Genomic DNA, 11,070 nt, shown 5'->3' on the forward strand with positions numbered 1-11,070 from the left:
TGCACACGTTCCGAAATGCAGAACTTCCTGCCCGTTTTGGCTGAATCGAGCCGCCCAGCACCCGCTTGGCACRCGGAGTGTTGCGGCTGGGCGGCCAAAGCCGACGTAGAGGCGAGAGGCGGTGTGCGGCCGCGTCCTCTCCTGTGCTGCCGCCTTGCTTCRTCTCCACCTTCGTCTTCCTCATGCGGGAGAAAGGGCCGATGCGCTTTGAGGGTCTGCCCTGGTGGGAGAAGGCTTTCGGGCTCCCCGGCAGCGGTGAGCGCTGTTCCTGGGCGGCGTGACTTATTCCACGGGTTATTTGCACGGATTATTTGCACRGATGCACCCGCCGGGTGCAGCCTTAGTTGTGCAAAGGCGCAATCGGTTTCCTGCGCGCTGGGTAAAGCCGAGCCGCGGGCAGGTCTTAAGTAAACTAACTTAAACTGGACTTTGTGATAACTCTTATATCCAGGCTGGAGTAAATGGAGTCTTTTACGTTATATAAAAAGCAGCCTCTGAACGCAGCGCGTTTGCTGGTGTTAAAGTCGCGGCGGGCTGCGGGCGCTCCCTTTTTATTCCCGCTTTTCCAATGCTTCCATTCGGTGACTAATTCTTGCAAAGCTGGGAGATCGTCTTGGGCGTCGGAAAAGCAAACAGAGCTCCTCTCTCTCTCTCTCTCTCTCTCTCTCTTTTCACGCGATTTAGGTGCTTTTTAAAAAAGATGTCTTGAAAAGATGGACACCCGGCCCTGCCGTGTCCCCGTTTTCGCTGTGCTCCAGCTTGATGTGTTGACTAACCAACACCCGTTGGAGAACAGTTTTCCTGTGCATTTTAACCGCACTCCGGACTATCCCAGCGCATCTTGACCCAGAGAAGGTTTACAGAAGTTATGCACTAAAATTGGGAAAACCGAGGCTGGGAATGAATGTCGTGGTCTGTAACGGCTCAGATGGACTTGACCCGATCCCGGATCCCCCTGACTAACGCAAATAGTGTCGGTGCCTGCGAGGGCTCGTGCCGGTTTGCAGATAAGTGGTTGCAAGCAGCACAAATGAGCCTTTCTGGAGCAAAATGACCTGTGTACAGATGCACAACGTGATGAGCGGTGCTGGGTCCGATTTTATCCACCCGCCCCGGCCCCTCGGCTTGCTCACAGGGCCCAGATWTGCCGTGCAGTCGGAGGCAGAGCCAAAAGGACCTGGATGCATCCTAGGCTGGAGGAACAGCTCATCCTTTTGTGCAAAAACTCCTGTTTTCCCCGGGAGCCCCGTTGACCCAAGCTGCTTGGCTTGGCTTGAGGCATTGATTTTTCATAGCTTAATTTTTTTCCTCCCCAAATCCTGACTTAATTGCAACATGGGATGACAACAACATAAAAATGTTCCTCCGGCTTTTTGTCGGCAGGCCCCGGTGCCAAAGGCGACAGGAAGCGGAGCGCGCGCCTGACGCGCTCGTGCTTCCCCCTTGCCGCTCGCTTGTCCCTGCGCTCGGAGCGCGCCRTGCTGCAAAACCGTCCCGGGGGGTTTAACCGTCTGCAGCCCCTTTCGCCACGGGGCCGTCGGGTTCGTTTCCTCCCTGGCGCAAAAGCCAAGAGCAGCCTGAAGCCCCCCCCAAAATGAGAACAGTCAAAAGAAATAATAAGAAAACGCCGAAATTCCCCCCAGCTGGGGTTTTGCCCTGAGTCGAGGCAGCGGCCTGGGATCGCGGCTGTCTCTTCGCTTGCTGATGCAGGAATTCYGCTTAAATCCATCCAGGAGCAAAATCCCTCAGTGCCAATGATTGAAAGTCCCGCGTGCCCAATGCGATCGTGGAGGAAAGTGCGGCTTTGCGCCTTTTATTATTTTTGTAACAAGCCGCCCTCCTGCGCGTGAGGTTCCCGCRCGTGCCGGAGAGGAAGGGCGAGAAGAGCCGTGCTGGGCAGAGCTGAGCACGAGCGTTTCTTGTCTTTCCAAGCCAGGCACCGGCGTGCCGGTGCGAGCCGCCGGGAGCCTCGCTCGGATTAGCGGTTTGATGGAAATATTCACCCAGAGAGCCCGAAGCGACCCGGGTTCGGGCACCTGCACCGGGGTAGGGACGGTCCCTGCCCTTCCAGCCGCTTTCGGGAGGTTTTTAAGTTTAGATCACGTGCGGAGCATCACGCGCCGGTGGGCGCAGCGGCCCGTGCCGCGGAGGCCGAGTCCTCCGGCTGGCCGGCAGCTTCGCCTTGAAACGGTCCGAAACCCTCCCAGAAGACTGGGTTTGGGGACGAAACGCTACTGCGGTTAAGTAGGTTTTTGGATGAAAGCGAGCAGAGAGGGTTTTTGGGTTTTTTTTTTTAGCACATCGCGGGAGAGGCGATCCCTCTGCGGAAACAGTCTTCAAAAGCTCGGGCTAAAACAGCAAGACGGGAAGTTAGCGGCCCTTCCGCGCGACCACRCTTTTCCGACTGCATCTTATTCCTGCCTGAGATAGCAGCTCCCTATGCAACTGCGAGCGAATCAGCAAAGCCTCCTTGGGCTTTTTGGAGAGGAAGACGCTCCGGAGGCGCCGGCGAGTCTCCGCAGCGGCAGGCGCGTGCCGGGAGCCCGGCCGGGCTGGGCGGCGCGCGCGGACGTCCCCGCGAGCGGGCATCGCGCCAGCTGTTTAAGCGCCGCCGCCGCGGGAGGACGCAAAGCCTGGGTTGCTCCGAGTTAGCTCACGCCTCGCTCGCGGCTTCGCTGGAGGCGCCTGCTGCTGAACGCGCCGGGAAGCCGCGGAGGGCTTTTTATAGAAGCGTCTCCTTTGGGGCTGCACGGGCGGTTTGCTGCGGCGGTTGCAGCGTTTCTCTGAAGGAGAAGCGTGCTGGAGCGTGGCTGAGGGGTCCCGCGCTGCTGCTGCACGTGGTGGACGTGACAGGCAGGGCGGTGGGGTGTCGTAAATGTTAGACAACCTGTTGGCCCCGTCTCTGTTTCCCTGGCTCTCCCGGGATGAGCTTTCCTGGGTGCACTTGCTGCTGCCTTGGATGCTTCCTTCTCTGGGGCGTGGGCTTGCGAAAAGCAAAACCAGAACAAGCCCCTCCAAAAACCCAGGAGCTGCTACGGGAGCGCTGGGTCACGGCATGGGTCTGCTTCGGCTTCGCCRGGAGCAGCGCTCTCCCCTACGTTGCCCGTGTCCTTACGTTGCCTCCCTTTCCTTGGAGGAAAGAGGAACCGGCTCATTTAGACACGTGCTCCACGGAGGGGAACCACCGAGGGCATGCGACCAAGCCGGAGACCCGCGRTCTCCAACAACATCCTGCTTCCTCCCCTTTCACTCCCGGTGTTTGCTCCACCGGATGCACCGTGTCGCGGCCCCTCGCGGGCGGGTGTGTTGGGCAAAGCCCTCGCTGCTCCCGGCGCCGTCRAAGGGAAGCACGTTGCGTCGCAGGCCGGCACCGATGACCGGCGTCGGGGTGGGAAAGGAAGACCCTGGAAAAGGGTTCATCGTTCAGCTGAAGGCGAGGGGCGTTCCTCACTGTTTTGGAGGGTTTTTCCGTTTCCTGCTGTGCTGAAGACAGGACGAGATGCCTGAACGTGTTGCTCCTGAGATATGAGCCCGTCTCTGCTGTTTGCCGATTAACTCCCGGCTGCTCTGGAGCTGCTGCAGCGGCAGCTCGGATTTGCCAGCCCAAAAGTAGGAACCGTGAGCTAGAAGTAGCTCGTGTGACCCAGACTAGCCAGGTGGGTCCCATGGCCACGTAGCACCAGGAGATGGTGGTGATCAGCCCAGGGGCTGCGCTTGAGTCCTGTTGCTTTTCCAGGCCGTTCTGCCGTTTCCTTCTCCTTCTCCCTTTCCTCCCGGTCCTCCTCCCACACGTGGGTTCGTGCAGCGAAGCCCCGAGCGGCGCCGGGTTGAGGGTCGCGTAGGAGGGGATGGAGCCGGCCGGGCGCGCGGCGGCGGTGGGGGCGAGGGGCTTCGTGCCGACGCGGGCGATGCTCGGCGTGGGCCGCGCTGGCAGCGACACCTCCGCCAACCTGGCTTTCTCTCTCCTTCCTTGCAGGGCCGAGAAGACGGAGGTTTTGAGCGAAGATCTTCTGCAGGTAAAGCCACTCTCGGGGCCCCGGCACGGCCCCCGATCCCTGCCAGCCCTAACGGGTGTCGGGGCACCGGCCCCCTGCTTCCTGCAACGGGAGCGGCGTGCCGGGGCGCCGCCGGGGCTCGGCCTCGCTTTCCCGGCGGAGGCAGTGGCGCTGGAGCCCCCTCGGCCGTGCCGGCAGTGTGCCGGGCGCTGGCAGCGTGGGAGGCGGTGCCGGGGCCGTCTCGCCGGCTGGGTTTGCGGGTCAGGCGGGATCGCGGGGAGGCGCGCTCCGACGAGGACGGCAAACCGGCGGCCACGGCACCCGCGGCGGCGCCTTTTGGGCTGGAAAATGCGGGAGCGTTTTTGCCTTTTAGCGAGCCGGGCACGCCGGGGTGGGATGGACTCGTGCGGAATAAAGGTGCTTCAGGTCAGGCGTTGCGTTGATGGACAGTCACGGGCAAACTCTTGGCGGAGCCCGAGCCTTTCCGCTCGCACGCTGTCAGCTCTTTGCCCCCCTCGCAGGCCGGTCTGGCGTCGAAAGCCCAAACCGGCTCGCTCACAGCGACGCGGAGCCGTCCTGGCCCGCGTTAGCGTTGGCGCTGGCGTCGGGAAGGACGGGTTGGCCTCTGGCAGCATCGCGCGGGGGATTTCTGCGTCTTTTGGAGAGGCCGACGATTCGGTGGGGCAAAGCGTTAACGCTGCCTTGTGCGGATGTGTCCCAAAGAGTCCGTCGTCTTCGTGGGTGAAAATGGGGGTATCAGTCTCGTTGCCTCCTCTTCGCTCATCCGGGTGGGTTTGCACCCACGTCGCTCCCCAAAGTAATACCCCGTCCTTTCAACACATGCACGTATATGTGTGCATATATATATATATATATATAGGCACGCTTGTGCACGTGTGTGCACACCCTCCCGCGCCTGCGCGTTGTCCATGGGTGCGGATGAAGGTCGCTGAAGCTGCGGAGTTTTCTCCGGCGACCCCGCAGGCGGCCCATGCCCGGTTTGAGGCCGAGCAGCCGTTCAGCGCTTTCCCCCGCCCCGTGCTCCAGAGGCCAGGATTTTTTCCTTTCCCGGATTATTTTCCAAGATGTCGAGCTTCCCTTTCGCTTAGGCGCACATTTTCCCCGAGTCTCGCAGCTGCGGTTTTCGGCAGATCTTGTTTACTTACGTTTAATGAATCATCTCGCTCCGCTGTGGATTAACTTCTCAATTTAACCGAGGCAAAGAAGCCGATTTGCAGACCCAAGGCTTCAGTATCCGCCAGGTTGCCGGTCTTCCCGTGGAAGAGGAAGCTCCTGCCCCTCATCTGCCTCTCGAGGAGGCTGGGGCGGGCTGGATCTGGCCCTCGGCACCTGGCCTTATGCTGGGAAGCTCCCGGCTCCCGGAGGGCTTTGCCCCATGCGCCGAGGCGCCTCTGGAGTCCGAGGCCGCGCTCCGCTGCAGAACCTCCTCTCGCCCTCGTCCGGATGAGATCCTCCCTCCTGCTTAAAATTTCCCGCGCTCTCGGCGAGAATTAATCATTTTGCCGAGTGGAGGGGGAAAAAAAAAAAATCCCCAGGCTCCTAGGCGAGCGCGTTCAGGGCGCCCCGGGCGAGCGGAAAACCCTGCCGGCGGCGGCGGCGGCGCGCGGGACGGCTGCGGCGCGGGGGGCTCCGCTCTGAGCCGGCGCCGGCTGTGCCCGCAGGTGGAGAAGCGTCTGGAGCTGGTGAAGCAGGTCTCGCACAGCACGCACAAGAAGCTGACGGCATGTCTGCAGGGGCAGCAGGGCGTCGACGCCGACAAGCGCTCGGTAAGGGCGGCTCGGCGCGCGGGCCGGGCTCCTTTCCTCCGCCCGCGGCGGCGGGGGCGCAGGATACCGCGGACGCCCTTGTTTTTCCCGTTAGTTGGACGGGAACGTGCATGTGCCTGCGGGAGCAGGTCGGGGAGAGGAGCCGCGTGCGTGCGAACAGAGGCGCCTGCGCGAACGCAGCCCGCTGCACAGCCGCGCCGTGGGAACCCGCCGAGCGCGCGCGCGCGTTTGCACCTGCGTCGCGGCGTCGCGCAGAGCAGATGTTGCATGAAAATATAACTTGGGGCCCGCGCTCGCGGCGCTTTGGCTGCCTGCGGGCCCGTGGTGATCCGCGTTCGCTGGGCGGGAACGGCTCGCGTGAAGCCAGGGTGGGGGCGACCGCGCGCGGGACCGAGCGCGGCGGCTGGGTGGCCGACAGGCGCGCGGGCGCCGCTTGCGTTGCAGAAGAAGCTGCCTTTGACGACGCTGGCGCAGTGCCTGACGGAGGGATCCGCCGTGCTGGGGGACGACTCCCTGCTGGGGTAAGCCGCGCCGGCACCCGGCACCCCCGCTCCGCCGTGGGGGCACGGACGCCCCCCGCCGCGCCGTGCCCCCCCTCCTCGCGCCCGACCTCCCGCCCTCTCCTTGCCCTGGCAGGAGGATGCTCAAGCTGTGCGGGGAGGCGGAGGACAAGCTGGCGCAGGAGCTCATCCACTTCGAGCTGCAGGTGGAGCGGGACGTCATTGAGCCGCTCTTCGTGCTCGCCGAGGTGGGTGGCGCGGTGGCGGGGGGGTGGCGGGGGGGGGGTCCCACGGGTGGCTCGGCGTCCCTCTGCGGCGTTTCCCCGCCGGCCGGCCGTGCTCGCCCCCACGGACCGCTCGCAGCAGGCGGACGTCGCGGTGCAGGTGGCGGTGACGCCGCTCCAGCCCCGGGGTGTCAGAGGAGGGAGGCGGGGTGGAAGCGTGCCCAGAGTGGGGGGGGGGGACGCGTGGGGCGGTCGCCCCCGGTCTGCCTTCGCGGTTCGGCTGCCCGGCGGCGAGCAGACGCCTGGCGCGGGCGACGCACGCCGGCGCGCCGGGTCGCAGCTGCTTGGCTGCTCGTTAGTCGGAGGTGGCACAGATGGCTCCGAGCAACCTGTTGCCTCGCCGGATGCTGTGACAATCTACAAAGGCTCATTAAGCAACCGAAGACTGATGGGAGCCGTTCAGCTGGGCTTGTTGCCGCGCCGGCAAATTGCATCGGAAAAAACGGAGGAAAACAGGCTTTTCGCCCTTCCGCCGTTGCGTTTCGTTGCCGGCTGCRGCGACGAGCCGACCCGAGCGAGCCGGGTCTGCAGCTCCCGCCACCATCCCCTGCCCGGCCAAAAGGCTCCTGGTCCCTGCTGCCCCTTCCCGGCCAGCCCTGCCCGCTCCTCTTTCCTCCTCGCTTTCCCAGCGGCGGCTTTTCGGGAGYGCGCTGGGAGCTCGGCGGCTCGGCCCCGGTTGCTTCGTGCCCGGGCTGCTCGGGCGATGCCCCTTCCTTGCTCTGCCTCCGGCCCCCTTGGCCGTCGCGCTTTTTCGGCTTCCCTCGGGGCAGTAGGCGTTTACGCTTTTATTCCCGAAACGTGTTTTCACGCTCTGAATACGTGAGGTTGTTGTTTGGGATTTTTTTCTTTTTTTTTTCCCCTCCCTTTTTGCCTCCGGCTGGCGACTCTCTGGTTTTCGGTTTCGCCGGCCGCTTTTTCCCTTTCAGGTCTCGCAAAACGTCACCGAGTCTTGATTCTGATCCTTATCTTCCCCGGCGTAAAGAAAGCAAAAGCGCTTTGTCAAGCCGCTCGCGTTCCCACGATAGGGGAGCGGGGCCGGGCCCGAGCCGCCGGGCTCCGGCCGTCACCGCCGCAGCTCGGCGCCGCGATCCCAGGAAGCCCTTCGCTGGCTCGCGCCGCTTTCCCGAGCGAATTAGGCCTTTTGCACGGAAGGAGGTGTTTTTCCTTGGTGTGCGTGGCTGGGCGGGGGGGTTTAGCACATCGTGGGCAGGGAAGCGGAGGAGGAATGAGCTGTGCTGGCATCGGAACGCTCCTTCTATTTAAGTGAGGAGCCGCGTCCTTATCTGACCCGGTTACAGCAGCGCCGAATTTATAGGTAGCTCAGGCTTAACATATGACGCTTTTTTAACGTGTCGCTGCCCCTCCTGCGGCGGCCTCGAGACGCCCCCGGCACCCGGCTGCCCGCACAGCCGAGGCCTCGGGGGCTCCGTGTTTGGGTTCGCCCTCGCGGGCATCCGGCCGGCGGAGCGGGGAGCAAGGGGCGCCTCTGTCGGACCCGCATCTCCTTTATGCCCTGTGTTACCGCAGGTGGAAATCCCGAATATCCAAAAGCAGCGGAAGCACTTGGCGAAGCTGGTGCTGGACATGGACTCCTCGAGGACAAGGTAGGCGGCTGCAGCGGAGCGGGCTTGGCTGGGCACGTTCCTTGTCTTTCCGTGCACGCTCCAGGAAAAAAGAAAAGAAAAAAAAAATTGCTTTTCTCTGGCACGAAGCTTTATTTTTGCCCCTCTTTTCCCCACCTTGGCGCGTCCTTACGCGGTGGTGAAAAGCCGGATGGTCCGGCCGCCGCGGCGGAGCGAGGGCCTGATGCCGCCGTCTCCCTCCGCAGGTGGCAGCAGGCCGCCAAGTCGTCGGCTTCGTCGAGCAACCTGCAGCCGTCGGGGGCCAAAGCCGACGCTCTCAGGGAGGAGATGGAGGAGGCAGCGAACCGAGTGGAGATCTGCAGGGTACGGCCGCTCTCCGCCGTGCCGCGGCCTTCGGGCCGCCCCCCTCGCCCCTGCCCGCCGTCCCCGGGGACGCCCGCGGCCCGAGCCCCTTTGTAGCCTCCCGTTGCCCACCAAAAACCCTCCCGTTGCCCCTCCGGGCCCTCTCTGGGCGCCGCTTTGCCGTGCAAAGCTGCCTGCAGCCGGGATGCGGTCGCAGCGTTTGGAGAAGCTGCCGAAATGCTCCRCCGCTTTCGGCACAGCAGGAGGATTCTCGGAGAGCAGCGATTCCGGGAGCCGCGACGCGCGTTTAGAAAGCGCGAAGGCGGGGAACCGCAGGCCCCAGGGCAGCGCGCGGCCGCGGTGCCAAAGGGCTCTTTGCGATTCGGTGCAAAGACCCTGCTCCCCCTCGCTGCCGGAAAATGCAATAAATCACTGAATATCCCATCGATCTGCTTTGCCCCCGGTACGAATGCGCTCCCCGGGCCACGCGCAGGTGAGCTGCGCTCGCTGCTTAGCTGCGCTCGGCTGAGTTTCGTGGGCCGCTTGCACGCACAGAGCGCGGGAGGGAGGCGAAAGCCGGGCGAGGTTTGGCTGTAATTCCCGGCGGAGCGGTGCCGTGGAGCCCTYGGGGCCGGCGTTTCGCCGGGCCGGGCGGGCGGTGGGGCGGGCGCCGCTCGCTCACGCCGTGCTCCCCGCAGGACCAGCTCTCAGCCGACATGTACAGTTTCGTGGCCAAAGAACTAGACTATGCAAACTACTTCCAAACGGTGAGTGCCGCCGGCGCCGCGCCGCCTCCGTCCTCCCCCCGCACCCGAGGCCGAGCCGCGGCCTCCCCCCGCGCTCCGGCCGTTCCCGGCGCCGAAGCCGCCCCTTGGCTTTTCTCCCCAGCTCATCGAAGCGCAAGCCGAGTACCACAGGAAGTCGTTAGCGCTTCTGCAGAACGTGCTGCCGCAGATAAAAGCCCAGCAGGGTAAGCGCCCCCCGCTTTGCCCCCGCTCCCGCCCGCCGAGCCGAGCGCGGAGGCCGAGGCCGGCACCGCCGCGCCGGGGCAGGGTCTCCGGGCTGCTCTCATCCCGCCCGCCGTTCTTGGGTGAAGAAGCCCAGTCGAGGTGCTCGGAGGCCGTGGCAGGTTGTCGGCGGGAGATGTGCATCCTAATCTCATCTCCGGGAGCCCCAGAGCATCTCGGCGCCCGAAGGAAAACCGGGAAGCCGCTGAGCAATCGCCCTTGCGGAGCGATGCAAGCAGCGGAGCGATGCTTTTGTACTGGATGCTGATGCTGCTAAAGTTGGGCAGGAAGCGATTTTTTTTGTGGGGGGAGGAGATTTTTCTTTCTTTCTTTTTTTTTTTATTTTTGAGTTAAAAGCCAGGGAAAAACAATGCAAATGTTTGCAAACGGCTGTTCCCCTGGAAAGCCTTGTTCAGACCCCTTGAAACATCCTGCGTGACGACTGGAAAACGTTTCCCTTGGGATTGAYGTTTAAAGAGTACTGCTTTCCGAGTCGCACGGGACAGAAACGYGGGGCCGGGGTGTTTCAGCAATGTCCAAACAGAGTATTTTGCTGATGAAAATTTGTGCATCGAGACGTTTGCAAAGTCGAGCCTGCGGAGCAGACGGCWTGTTTGGGCACATGGGCACTCTTCCTGCGAACCCTCTCTTGCGAGAGGCTCTCTCCCGCCCTAGCAGCACTCCAGCGCCTGTTTTGAGGATTTGCAGCCCCTGCTTGGAGGATTTGAGGATTTGCAGTTTGCAAATAACCTTCCAAGAGTGYCGGACTGGAAGAAATCAATCCCTGGGATGTGCCCCGTGCAGCCCCTGCGAGGGCTCGCATGGTCCCGGCTTTTCTCTTTTGCTCTCCTTAGCTGGAAGCACCCTGAGCCCCGGGGCAGGCTTGTCTCCTGGGTGTTTCCCCCTGCGGGGAGCTTTTGGGGGGGGGTTATTGCAGCGGGAGCTGCGTGGGGGATTTAGGGCCGCTGGCCAGTGGGTTTTCACGCCGGCTGCGATAGCCGAGCTGGCGAAGCAGTTCTGGTGCCGAGCGGACGGTGCGCGTGGGGCCGGGGCGCTCGCGGCGTGGGCGGCRGGTGCTGGGAAATGGGGTGCTTGGGGTGAAAGCACCCAGGGGTGTCCTGGGAATGGGAGCAGAAAGCAGAGGCGGCCCCGGCCCCAGGGTGCCCGCTTGGACGCCGGTCGCTCTGACTCTCCCCTTCCCGTCGCAGAGGCTTGGATCGAGAAGCCCTCCTTCGGGAAGCCCCTGGAGGAGCACCTGGCCGTCAGCGGGCGGGAGATCGCCTTCCCCGTCGAGGCGTGCGTGACCATGCTGCTCGAGTGCGGCATGCAGGAGGAGGTGAGGCCCCAGGGGCTGCGCCCATGCCGTGCCGGGGCTGCACCCACGCTGCGCCAGAGCTGCGCCCGCGCCGTGCCGGGGCTGCACCCGTGTTGTGCCAGGGCTGTACCCGCGCTGCACCGAGCAGGACTGCACCCATGTTGAGCTGGAGCTGCACCCGTGCTGTGCTGAGGCTGCACCCATGCCGTGCTGGGGCTGCACCCATGCCGTGCTGGGGCTGTACCTGTGTTGTGCCA

General features: G+C 63.6%; 1 protein-coding gene across 1 annotated transcript in view; it reads left to right on the forward strand.

The window, feature by feature from the left end:
* Nucleotides 1-3,908: 3,908 nt before the first annotated feature.
* Nucleotides 3,909-11,070, forward strand: part of ARHGAP44 (Rho GTPase activating protein 44) — a 19,078-nt gene continuing 11,916 nt past the window's right edge. Inside the window, exons 1-9 of the mRNA XM_026075730.1 lie at nt 3,909-4,016; nt 5,678-5,782; nt 6,227-6,303; nt 6,419-6,530; nt 8,094-8,170; nt 8,395-8,512; nt 9,190-9,258; nt 9,380-9,461; nt 10,707-10,834. Of these exons, the coding sequence (XP_025931515.1) occupies nt 3,909-4,016; nt 5,678-5,782; nt 6,227-6,303; nt 6,419-6,530; nt 8,094-8,170; nt 8,395-8,512; nt 9,190-9,258; nt 9,380-9,461; nt 10,707-10,834 (876 nt within the window). The remainder of the gene's footprint in view (nt 4,017-5,677; nt 5,783-6,226; nt 6,304-6,418; nt 6,531-8,093; nt 8,171-8,394; nt 8,513-9,189; nt 9,259-9,379; nt 9,462-10,706; nt 10,835-11,070) is intronic.

This window comes from Apteryx rowi, unplaced genomic scaffold (assembly GCF_003343035.1).
Source record: "Apteryx rowi isolate R43461 unplaced genomic scaffold, aptRow1 scaffold_41, whole genome shotgun sequence".
Taxonomy (NCBI): domain Eukaryota; kingdom Metazoa; phylum Chordata; class Aves; order Apterygiformes; family Apterygidae; genus Apteryx; species Apteryx rowi.